At 45.6% G+C, this 13296-nt stretch overlaps 1 protein-coding gene across 2 annotated transcripts in view; it reads right to left on the reverse strand.

Annotated features, from left to right (window-relative positions):
• The window catches only part of wdr70 (WD repeat domain 70), a 29716-nt gene extending 16462 nt beyond the window's left edge, over positions 1-13254 (reverse strand). Inside the window, exons 1-10 of one of the 2 annotated variants that reach the window (XM_040197322.2) lie at positions 13106-13254; positions 12486-12545; positions 12293-12376; positions 12107-12212; positions 11769-11973; positions 10946-11005; positions 10312-10445; positions 8945-9098; positions 6213-6289; positions 679-853 (exon numbers count right to left, since the gene is read on the reverse strand). In XM_040197322.2, the coding sequence (XP_040053256.1) occupies positions 679-853; positions 6213-6289; positions 8945-9098; positions 10312-10445; positions 10946-11005; positions 11769-11973; positions 12107-12212; positions 12293-12376; positions 12486-12534 (1044 nt within the window). In that variant the 5' untranslated portion in view covers positions 12535-12545; positions 13106-13254. Of the gene's footprint in view, positions 1-678; positions 854-6212; positions 6290-8944; positions 9099-10311; positions 10446-10945; positions 11006-11768; positions 11974-12106; positions 12213-12292; positions 12377-12485; positions 12546-13059 lie in introns of both variants that reach the window. The other variant, XM_040197321.2, reaches the window with a different exon arrangement.
• Positions 13255-13296: the final 42 nt, after the last annotated feature.

The raw sequence follows: 13296 nt of genomic DNA on the forward strand, positions 1-13296 counted from the left end.
TCTCTTCTACAGGAATGAGTCTTTTTCTTTCCCGCCGTGGAGGTGAATTTTGTGTCCGAGTGAGCCGGCGAGCGGTTTTGAAGCCCCAAATGGAAGCCGGGTTTGTGACGATTTGTCAAAAAATCTCAAGTGTAAACAGTAGAATAAGTGAGAGCGCGGCTCCTCGCGGGCCAAGATCAGCGATTACCTCAACAATGTGAAGCTTGAAGAATGGAATGAACACGCTGATCGCATAATTACCTGATTAACTAATTGCTGTCTGCTCAGGGCTGATGGGACTCCCAAAAGATTGAGCTAATTAGCGCTAATAAGCAAATGTTGGCATGCTGACACATTAAACATGGCGGTGGACGCTTCAGTTTCTCCAGAGTTCGGATAGAACTTAAGCGACTCTTCGGCCCATTAGTGTGAAAATCGGGTTCCTTGCCGGTCGGACCGGCCATCTGATCATATTTCCAAAAACTCCCAGTTTGGAGGAATGCATTTTGAAGTCAGGTATTTTTAATTCTGGTCAGTGTTTGTGTCATGCTGAACCCTGACCTCTTCTCTGGCCTCTGACCGGACGACCTAAATCTCATCACACTGCACACAAGGCCATAAAAAAAAGAAGCTCCTGCACAGTGAAGCGGTTGGGATGTATGTATGTATGTGTATGTGTATGTGTGTGTTAAAACTCACGCTGAGGTTTCTATCCCAGATCTGGATGGTTCCGTCCTGGCAGCCGGCCGCGATGAGCTTCCCGTCGCGGCTGTAGGTGCAGCTTGTGGGGACGACCTTCTTCCCCTGGAAGGAACGCGGTTTGAACACAGACTTGTGCTTCTTCTCGGAGGTCAGGTCCCACGTGCGCACGGTGCTACGGACGGACGGACGGAGACAGACGTTCAAGTTATCTTCACAAAAACTGTCACGAATCACACAGAGATACAGGGTCCCTCGGCCATCCTCGTGGGGTTAGGCGACCATGTGCTGCAGAGAGGTTAGAACAGCCGATCAGTCTGACAGGCATGTCTGCAGCTTCCATGAACCCCCTGAACAGATTACACAACCTGCGGAGGAACTGAAATGCCGCCGTGTCACAGTATCTGTGGCAACAGGTAGCTTCATAGCTAAATGTCAAATTTAAACCCAAAAGGAATCCCTGCTTATTACAGATTTAGATTTAAAACATTTGCATATTATAACCACTTAAATATTGTTATTAAATACATTTATTAATAGCTTATCAAATGCAATCTATTAATCAAACCAGTAAATAATTAACACATTGTATATATATATATATATATATATATATATATATATATATATATACATACATACATACACACACACACACACACAATGCAACATGAATACCTAGTTTTCCATTAAACACAAAATACATATGAAAGTTCACTATGAATGTTAAAAATGTAACGATAACGATAATTACAGATAATCATTGAAGCAAGAAGACTATTGTGACCAGTCAGTGCAGTTGTCATTATATCTGGAGTGGACGACCGGACAACAACAAATTACTGAGTTTAAAACAAGGTGGAACGTTTCACCTTTGACCCCATTGGCATGACTGGCTGTCTAGATATCCAAGCAGGTTATGTTGCACACAATGTCCTAACTAATCTAAATATTTTCAATTAACTAGCTCCGTGTTCTTTTCAGCGAGAGACACCGGTGATAACCGGAGACAGGGATAAGGATGACAAACCGCGAGACTTAAACCTCCACATCTATTTATTCAAATACCTGACCCCCCACCCACACACACACACACACGCACGCACGCACGCCAGACAGAGCGTGTCCAAATGTGTCTATGACCCCACTGCTTGCTTTAGTGAGCATTATGACCTTCGGGTCACGAGGTCAGCAGGGGAGTATAAACATGCAGGCAGGGCTGCTACTAACAGCCAGGCGAGGATTCCTCCCTGGCCGGCCACAAAGTCACAGAAACACACACTTGACTGTGTTTGGATAAGTCCCACAATGTGATACAAATGCCAGCTGAAGACGTATGGTGCGGGCGAAAACGGGCACGGGTCAAATAAAACTCGATTTGGTGTATAGTTGAGTTTAAATAAACAAAGCCGTTCATAAATAAAAAATAAAAAAAAAGGTGAAATCCATCTTTGAAGACCACAGAAACTTAAATGAGCAGATGTACACGCGCATGCGTGAATGATGAAGAGTGAATAGCCTCAAACCGGATGACAAATCGGTCCACCTGCTGCCTCACACAGACGTCTCCATTTTGTTTACAGAAGACTGCAGGCGTCTGTCGGGGCAATAAAGACAACATAACCTTTCGCATAGCACACAGAACCAGGAATGCTGTGTATAAGAGGGCTCCTTCCAGAACCTGGCACGGCCGCGTCGAGCCAACCCCGAGCAACCGGGCGGAGAGGCCACGCCCACCCGTCCGCCACGCAGCGGGACAAGGGACACCGGTCCACTCCACGACAGGAGGTGCTTAGAAATTGTTAATTAAACTGTGAAACAACAACAACAAACAAAAAAAAAAAAGAGCGACTCACTTCATTAAAGTTGCTCCCTTATTTCACGGCCTACATGGGGGGAGGAGAGTTCGGGGAAACCCTGTTTTCCCTTCAATCATCGGCCCTCTTTTCAGCAGAGACGGAGGGATGAATGTAATAAAATGAGACCCATACATCCTCAGTCATGCATTGCGCACTTTACGATCCACCGAGGAGTGACGACTCGCCGGGCCCCAGATGTTATCTGTCCGTCAGGTTGTCGGGCCCCCGTGGGGTGAGATAAGGAAGAGCGAGGGATAAGAAAGACGGACGTGTCGGAGGAGGTTGTTTATTGGTCATACTCCGGCTGCGTTGGCCGATGGCCGGTTCACTGACTAACTGGGGCTCCGCTGTGAGTAACGCGGATTAGGAGGGGGGGGGGGGGGACGCTCCATCTCGCAGCTGAAGAAGATAAAGTGGGGAAATAACCGGAGCGGTTTCGGGTGGCACTGAAAGCGAGCAAGGAAAGACTTAGGCCAAAGAACGGAGGCGGCGTGTGTACGGTTGAGATAGTGACATACGCTGTTTAGTGGCTCCAAAGCACAAAATCCACCCTAAAAATAAAAAAGAGCTCGGCAAGGCTGGTGGGAACACACACACACGCACATGGAACAAAATGATTAAAGAAGTCAAAACAGCTCTTGACAAGAAGCCTTCCCCGTAGGAATTGGCCCCCATATTCTGTTCAATTCACACACTAAAGACTCAAGGCGCTAATGTCAGTCAAACGTTCCGCCATGAGGACGAATGCACTCCTTGAAGGTATGTGCATTCTTGGGCAGGATATGGAACACTTGCAGTGTGAGGCGGGTAACAGTTGGAGATGAGCTGGACTGTGGATGAACCTGCTGCGTGAATCGCCCCACACACACACACACACACACACACACACACACACACACACACACACACACACTTTGTAATGTCTGTCCTCACTGTTGATCATATTTCTCTCCTCCAGAGGACACTTAATAACCCATGAGTAATTTCCCCTTCTTTCCTTTCCCCTTGAAAAAGAAGCGGTTATCAACAAGCATTCGGCTGTAGCACTAGAAATAAAATAGACGGCCCACTTAGTGAATACGATGAGCACGCTCGATTAGACGATTAGTTGAGAGAAAGGAAATAAAAAGCATTATAAAAATTTTAAAAAAGTGCCACGCAGAATGAAACCACCTCTATTAGCAGGATACATCCGGTCCCCCCATTGCTGTCCCCGTTTAACAAATTCCTTATTGTGTCACAGTACATCACGTGCTTGCTTTGATCCCACGATAAAGACAAAGTTTGATCCTCTGCAATATAAAAAAAAGAGCAGTCATTGGGGTTTTTTAGGGGGTCGGGGGGGGGGGGGGGGCTACGCGTTCGCATCCAGCTGCGGCCCTGACAGCGGTCCAGCGCCATGGGAATCCCTGGCATTCAAACCTCGTGGAAACATTCCTTAAATCCTGTACTTGTGTGTCTGTGTGTGTGCACGGGAGTGTGTGTCAGGAGTCGACAGAAGTAACATGTGGGCCCAATTAGAAAGTTGCCGCTTGTCCTGTGCTCCTTTCAACTGGCGGAAATTTCAGACACAAAAAGTGCACTTTTGCGACGGTACCAATAAAAACTGCATCGCCCTTCGACTCCTCTGCAAAGCTTTTGTTAGTTTATGAGTTTGTTTTACGCTTTGACATCTTTATACAGTTATTCAAGAGTTTATAAACTGATACGGTTTAGAATTGCATTAAAAAAAAAAAAAGGCTCAAGCTGTCAAAAACCACGACTGCCACACAGGTCCAAGCCGTAGTATTAGTTTACTCCACGTTCATCCTGCCAAACAAACACTTGCCCAAACTTCCTGAGGAATAACAGGTGTTGGGTCTTTCAGCGAAGTCTCCCCCTTGAATCAAACATGAATAATGTTGGAAAACATTTTGCTGTTCAACAATCCCGCACAGAATGTGAAATGTTGACACGTTCACACCCGTCTTCGCACGGACGCTTTTCACCGACTCCCATTCAACTCTGCGTGTGAAAGGACAACCGCTACCACCCTGCTGCGGGGAGAGAAAGTCTGGATGAGAGAATCATTCAAGGAGCCGGGGCGGTTCTTATGAATGGAATTCTATACAACGCGGGGGACCTTCAATTAAGGAGCTGGGCGGTCCAGTGATCGTGCTTAATAACCCATTCAAATGAACACAACAAGGACTCGCTAACTAGCCTGACACACAGAGAGAAAGGCAGCAAACATAAGGTGTTGCTCTGAGGGTCCAAGCAGACCTCGCCGGGAGCGGACTCCCCACTGGCCAACTGCTGGTCCGTTCTCAAAAGGCTCGCCGACCCCGACCCGGCCTCTGCCGACACTGTGGCTGTTCAGGATGGCCTGATGGAAATAATGGACGACGAGGAAGTCCAAAAGAAATGATATTAATACAACATTGATCATTTTTTAGTACAGTAGTTCAAATCAGACCCGGGAGCAGTTTCAGGAAACACGAAGCGGAGAGAAGCCCCTCATATCTAGAAAGGGATCAGCGAGTGTCTGGCTGCCGTTCAGCTTAATGTGCAGTTGCAGTGCTCCGCTCAGAGGATCTCGACACTCATAAAGATGCCGAGAGTCACCAATGCAAAACAGAAAAGGGAAGAAAAAAAAAAAAAAACATGCATTAAACTCTTATAATGAGGAGTTACCAAAGCACAGAACCAAGCACTGAAGCGCCTGCACGCTTTGTGCACTGAAGCAATGACAGAGACTCTCGATCGAAGAAGTATGAATGAAAGAGCAGCTCTTCCGCATGCGGGAAGCTTCCCTGTACGCTCCCCTCTGCCGATCTCCTCCGAGTGGGCCGGGGGCAACACCCAGTGCTAACGTGCCAGGGGACGATTTCTGGAGTCTAAATAAGAGCTAAAAAAAAAACAGCCTCCACATCTGGGAGAGAAGGAAGACCGGTAAACACTGTAAACAAGGGGGCCTGCCCACAGAGGCCGTGTTTCCACCTAATGATGATTGTCCTGGATTTCTGCAACGCTGCCTGTCGCACTCACTCACTGTGCTCTCGCTCAAAAGTTACACGCGCACTTTGTGCGCGGAAAAGGCCTACAGCCATACAGGAAGGAGGGCTGCTTTTAAAAAACGCGTGTTTGTAAATATGCGCATGTGTGTGATGCGTTACTATCTCCAGCACTGAACGTTGCTCTGGTCACAAACCCTGCACGCAACCAAAGGACTGCTACTGGACTAGAGCCGGTGTAAACTGTGTAAATGCACAGCCGGGAAGCCAAGCTGCACTCTGCAGAGGCATAATCTGGAACTAGGGGACTCCCTGCTGGTGACAGAGAACGAGAGCAAAGACGGGTCTTTGACACGACACACAGGGTCTGTGAGACGATCAGAACATTCAGCTGGTGGGTCTATTGAAATTAAATCTTGAAATATGCCACCTGAAGAGGCCAATTCATTGTCTTGGGTTGTTTCTGGATGTTACTGCAGAGAATATCCCCCCCCCCCCCCCATTTCCTGGTAGCAGCATCCGTTATTTACATGTGGTAACAGCACACATGGGTACAGCATTGCATAGAATTACCTCTAGGCTCCATTTTACAGATGACGTCAGTATGGTTTAGGTTCACAGTATTTACAATACTTATACAGCTACAATCTAAAATTAGATACAGCCACTCTTTGACACTCACCCGTCATTGGAGCACGTCATGAACTCCTCTTTCATCTTGGGATGCCAGCAGCCACTGTTAAGCATAGCCGTGTGACCCTAAACAAAAGAGAACATGGTGGAAATGAACAAAGACAAAACAGCCGCCGTGCCTTTGAGGAGAAACGTGGTTTACACTCCGCAGTTGGCAAATTGAAATTCAAAGCTTGAGTCACTGCTTCAAAACTCATGTGAAACTGCTGCAACAGTTGGTACGCAGGGAGAGCTCGAGAAAACATGGGGGGTGAAACGTGTCCAGGACGAACCAACAAAGGTGAATTTGAGGGGACGGATTGTGCAGTGAACACAACTTATGTGCAGAGACGGCTGTTGTTCCACGCTAAAAAGGTCACCACGTTAATCACGTTTGTTTGTTGTGACGATTGCATTTACAGAGTTGTTTTAGTGTAAACTTTGTGGCAACGACGAGGCCTGTAACCAAGGAGACGCAGTCGTCTGGCACGCAGACGAGAGTCCCCCGGTACGCACCAATCACGCCGCCCGATCCGACTGCACCTCGAGGGGCCCTCTCTCCGGGTGAAGCGCTCTCCTGCGACAAATTAGCCGGTGGAAACGTCTTCAGCAGTAACTGTGGGACGTTTCCTTCCGCTGGAATCGTCCTGCGGTGAACGACTCGTAACAACAAGAAAAGAAAAAAAAAGCGGGATCACGTGGAGAGCCGCTAAGAGGCTTCACACATGACCTGCTGCTTGACAGGAGACCCGAGAGGAGCAGAACAGGCGCGCGAAGCAGAGGTCGAGCGAGGCGCCCTCGGTACGCGTGCATCCGGAGGAGAGGCCTGCTTAGCGTCAAATACTCTAAAACACACCGCTTTGATGAATCGCTAAACGGCTTACTGCCTCCGACCCGCTGTTTTTAACGACACAAAAAAAAAAAAAAAAAAAAGGATGACAAACCGTTAAGTTGTCCAATTTTACAGTGAATAAACACCTTCACTGCATGATGAGGTTACAGCTCAAATGGGCTGTGAATGATTGCTTCCCCGCTCGGTGCAATGACATCAAAGTGGAGAGAATTGGGCATTACGGGAGGTTCAGGATTGGGCCGAAGGAGACGCTGCCTTCCTAAACAGATCGCATTTCCCTTCCTCAATAGTTTAGGACAACAAATTGCCAATGACTAAAGAGACACAGATTGATGGTCGTACTAACAGCAAACAAGAAAACAGAGCGGTTTAATGACAAACAGCACCGAGGACAGAAGCCTCGCTGATAACAACGAGGGGTCGTTTCCAGTCGGGTTTCATTGCAGCCGCATTAAGGAACAGGTCTCTGTACCCGTTTGGATGCTTTTGGTTTAGGATTTGTTCCTTTGTTGTAAAATTAAAGTGGAAAGTGAAATCAATAGATCAGCTTTCAGGTGATTTTTGCTAATGATCCAAGAATGTCTTTCTCGAGCTAAGATTTGCTCCTTTAATACGTTTTTCTCGGGCGGGTTTTACATTACATTACATTACATTACAGGTCATTTAGCAGACGCTTTTGTCCAAAGCGACTTACATTACACTTTAAACCCATATGGCTTTTTCACATTTTAGGGCTGTCGCATAGAGAAACCCATCAGTTAGAAGATTTAACAACATAGGAAACTGGGCTATATTAAATGAAACATTGAAAACCGCTACGCAGCATGTGGACATTGGCCCCGGTGCCGCAGATCTCTCGGGAGCAAGAGGAATGAGGTACAAGGCAAGAAACAATCAGTCAATGGAGTAGGAGCGAAGCCTTCATTATCACATGAGACACGGCTAATGGACTGGGACGTCTGCGGCGGGCCCAAGCGCAGTTCTGTTGAATCAAACTCTCCCCTCGGCTCCAGATGGGACTGAGCAGGACAAGAATGTAGGATGTCCAAATGCACCGCAGCTGGCACAGATGGTTAGTGACCACCAATGGGGCTTTCTTAAAACACAGCTAAAACCAAAGCACGGACGATTAATCAGGATGCTCTTTTGTAGAGGCAGGTACAAGCATGAGATGAACCACGACATCCCCCCCCAATCCCCCCCCCCCCCGAGGTTGCTACAAAACACAAGCAGACTGGCTCTTGGCTTCAGCTTGCTACCATTACGCGTTGGCGGCGTCCACTCGCTGAACATCACAGCAGAGCGAGCATCCCGCCGGGGTTTAGAATTGGCGGCCGCTTCAATGAGAGGGAAAAGCATGAACGCGACATATCTTTAGTGTCCATGATGATAATGTATCAAAACGTGACTGGAATGTGGGGTCACTCGAGGGCACAAATCCACAGCTCCTCTCAGCTTTAAAGAGTTTTATTGTTTAGCTTGTCGTTAAGCAGTCGGGCCTACAAACAAACTGTTTCGGGTGCCACCGCCCTCGTAGCGTCGTTTGATAGATCCACTTAAAACCCGATGTCAGCGTCACCCAAGCGGCCCACACGTCTGTTTTGGCCGTTTTTAAGATTCATTGCAGTGTATTACCATTTGTGTCAATTTATTATCAGTTATTAAGGCAGGAGAACTGGTGACGTTTTGGAACTTCCCAAGTTGTCTAAAAACAAGTATGAAAAGGGAAAGAAACATGTTGTTCGATAATCAAACAGATCATAGACTTCAGACCACGTTGATGTGATATCCGATTTCAGCAAATAACTAGGTGATTAAAATACAACTACGTGAAACGATGGCAAACGCCACAAAAACAGGCCGCAGACGATACGCGAACATCACTCTACCTTGGTTTTGGCCATATCCACAATGTACTGGTCTCCCTTCACGCACTCCATGACGTTGAAGCCATCGCGGTCCAACACCTTCGCCTGTGCATTGCCAGAAACCACCAGGATGACATCACCAGTGATGCTGTACTGCAGGGATGTGATCTGATGGCTTAGGACACACGGACACACAAATGAAGAGGAACGCCGAGGAAAAGAAGGTACTTTTTGTTTGCATTTCTGTGGTGCTAAGTTCTGATAAGTGTCTTGGTGCATGTTTGCAAAGCATCTGTGAGCTCTCAGTTTACAACATTTATATATACAAGACGCTTTTTCATCCTTCAAAGGGTTTGGGAAAAGTGTAGCTATAGGAACGAAAACAACACAACAGCCGATTTGTACGTGAGAAATGTTCTTTGACCTGCCACATGCACGCACGCACGCACGCACGCACACACACACACACACACACACACACACACACCAAAAACTGAAGAGAATGATGACACAGGCTCATGTTTATGTTATACACAGACATCCTAATGAAACGCACGGAGGGAAAATAGACATAACACAACAAAATAAATAAGATAAAAATGTTTGTGTTTACACTGAATAACAAGTACACATGTGGCCTTCTATAATACACAACAACACACAATAGAAGAGACAACTATGTGGACTACTTAAGAGCGAGATTAGCAATTCAGGTCAGTAGCCAATAGCATTAACACAACAGGGGGTATATACGGGGCACCGACATTTCAATACACAGAGCAAAAAAGTTCCATTGCTGTAATGAAAGTGAGGATAACACCCCTGTTGTTTTAAAGTTGAGGGCTTTGGCGTCCTCGAACGCTCACATAGCACCAAATCCTCATTTTCCGCGCTGTTTTAGTTTGACTGAGCTCCCGGGTCGGCTTTTTGGGTCAGGGAAGGGGAACAGTTGGACCTCGGCAGCCCAGCTCTCTACATGAAGCCCAGCATGTTAGTAAACCAAACAGGCTACTGGATCACATTGTAATCAAATTAAATGTAGCGTACATTTCAGTTAACAAGGGAAGGTCTGCTCCGGGGAAGCCGCCCGGTTCACAAAGCCCAAAAAGAATTTGATCCTTGATGATGGTCCCGGTGAATCACAGAATAAACGCATGCAGACACACAAACACCCACAACATCTCCACCATCTGCCCCTGAAAGGCTCATTTTGAACGAAAGGAGAGGACATGAGGCTCAATGAAGCTGAACAAGCGTGTTTATGTATGCGTGTACACTTTGGCACACATAAATGCAGCGAGGGGACTGGATGTTTGCGTGAAACTAATTAAGCAAATGTTAAGCAACTGTGTTGATGTTCCACTGTGTGTTCTCAGAAGTGGACTCACCACTCACAGGGCTGGATGGATCTGAAGGCCTGCAGAGCCTGGTCCATCCCGGCGAAATCCCAGAAACGCACATCATAATCCAACCCGCCAGTCACCAGACGGGCTCCAGATGGGTCCAAGGCCAGAGCCGACACCTGAGGAGACAATCGACGCGCTTGAAACCGACAGGCGATCAGGTGGGCAAGATTCAGAGGCCAACCAAGTGTTACAGGTTGCTCCCACTGCTAGAGATGTTGACAGTGTGGTCATACTGCCTCCTCTAAAGTAAGCAAAGTATAAACAGAAGTCAAATATTTAAAGTTTATTCTTGTGTAATGATGGAATTATTCAGATCTCAAAAGTTTTGGAACAGCAATGAGCACTAGATCTGGATGCCAGAGCGTCTCTACATTGAAGACGTGGAGGGATAGAATATTTTGGTTTTGTTACTGCCAAAAATATCATGGGGAACAGATTTCTGCCGCTCTTGTTGCTACAATTCCGCAGAGTTAAGGAACTTTGGTGGGAAAATCCAAAAGCTGCTGCCAATCTCCAGATGTATTAGAAGGTGCTTAGTGTAAGTTGAATGTGGCATCCCTACAGTCATCATAATTCAGCCACATAATCACCGAGTGCTGAAAGAAGAGGGCCTTACTATCTTGGTGCCGTGCTGCAGGGTGATCTCATGAGAGTCTGGAATCTTCTTTACTGGATTCTAGGAAGGAAAGTTGAGTAGAAGTAAACAGTCAAGACTGAAGAAGGCTGAAGTAGGTGTGCAGTTGTTTTCATTTCATACCAAGATTCAACGACACGTGATATTTACACTTTAGGAGGTTGACAACTAATAGTAATAGAGTCTGCAGCCACAGCAATAGTCGGTAGGTGACAGACTGGGAAAAGTTTGGGAAGTAAAAAGGTTGATATCTGAGCAATTCACTCATAACTTGAGACATTTACTCTATGTGACAATGTGAGTGTAAATAGATATATAAAATACTCTTCATTCCAATATTACGCCATATTTTGAGTTTAAAAGAAGAGTGATCAGGTGACACTTTAGTGCAAGAACTACAACTGACTAATATGATTGTGCTGCCATCTAGTGGTGGAAGTTCAAAAGCACCCCACAAAACAGAATAAACAGGTGCCCTTATGGTCATTTTACCCTAAAGACAATTTGACATGTCACAGTATAAAAGCACAGTGACATGGAATAAAAAGGTGCAAATATAATGATTCCATTTAACTGCTTTGGATCCAGAATCTTCTATTGTGTATGATTTCCTTCCATCAGAGTTACGGATACATTTGCATAAAACTGAGCAATAGTAAGTAAGTAGTAGTAGTAAAGTAATATGTTAGTAACAACTTTGATTGTCCATCATTCGTTGCATTGCAGAATGAATACAAATGCAATGACATTGGGGTAGTGTAACCTCCAATAAGGGTTACTGCTAAGTGGGTTATTTCCAACATACATCATCGTCGTCATCTTGTGCCTCCCCTTCATCATCTTCATCATCGTCGTCACTGTGAGCTGTGGTGCCTGATGCATGAGTCAGTGACCCAAGCTCATCATCACCGCCCTGGGAGGTGTGTTGCGGAGGAAGTGGGGGCCCAATAAGCTCGGAATCGGAGTCGGAGTCTGAACCACTGTCACTGCTGCTCCCTCCACTCTCTTTTCTAAGATAGGACAAAAAAAGACAACATAATTGTATGCATGACATAACGATATGTAACTAACTCCTGAATCAGCGGTGGAATAACTAAAATAAATAATAAATATGAAACAGTCAAACTACAAATCCGTGGTTACCTGGCAGTAGCAGCCGTAGCTTTGTTTCTTGGAGCAGGAACTGATGACTTAGCCGATTGGGAGCTTTCACCTTGCTGCTCCATATGATCATCCTTCTGCCGCCCCTCTAAGGAAGTAACAATTACAATACCACGTTACACACATTGTGGAGACAAAACAAACAGTTTGTTGCGTTGGTAAACTTACCCAATACAAGCTGACTCCTCTCAATCGCTGTTCGACGGGTCTGTTCAAAAATGGCTTCCAGGTCAAACGTCCGGGCTTTCTTACCTTGATGAAGCAAAGAAAGCTTATCAGATCAATAACTGGCAACACATATTGTCGTTTTGTTGTGTAGGAAATAAATGATTATTGACAATTAATGTTGGACTGTACGTACCAAAACCTGAGAATCCCATAACAGATGCCATTTCTCCATCATCACTCATCTTGTCCGACGCTGCAATAACAGACAGCACATTATTCATCATAACGTGTTAATTAATAACGAATTGTGTTTCACTTGAAAGCTCAACAAGCTCAAAAATAAAAGATGCAACTCTATTGGTTGTGTTTTCTTTGTAAGCAAAGCAACTTCAACACGTTGCTGACCAAAACGACAACATGTTATCCGTGAACAAGAAGATAAAGATATCGTCTGCTAAGCTCGAAGAATGACTTGACCGAGTAGAATATATTTAACATTGATAAGAACAAAAAATGATTTACTATTTGAAGGACAGGCAGCTTTTCTGGATATTAAAGCTATGACAAGCTAACGTCACAATTGGAATTCCACGGTATAACTAGCTAGCAAGCTAGCAAAACTAGCAATGATGCATCTTCTCACATAAGGTTACTGGTGAGCCTATAAATGTAATTTTAGTTTAAAATAACGCAGAACATTCTTGCACGTACACATAACTCAACTGTCGGATATACAAAGCTTCGATTTGATAGGAAACTGTTGCTACCTTCATCCACTTTGTTGGGATCCATGTTTTCAAATTCGAAGATTACCTTTGACCTACGGAAGTTATTTCCTCCTCCTCTTCTTCTTCTTCTTCTTCTTCTTCTTCTACTTCCGGATGTTTCATGTGCAAATCATAACCCAGCACCGCTTCCTTCCTCGTGGAATCACACACAAGTGGACAACTTGCGTAAACTCAGTTAGCATAGTTACATAGTGGACTGTATCTCGTTATTTTATT

Source organism: Gasterosteus aculeatus, chromosome 14, assembly GCF_964276395.1.
Source record: "Gasterosteus aculeatus chromosome 14, fGasAcu3.hap1.1, whole genome shotgun sequence".
Lineage (NCBI taxonomy): Eukaryota > Metazoa > Chordata > Actinopteri > Perciformes > Gasterosteidae > Gasterosteus > Gasterosteus aculeatus.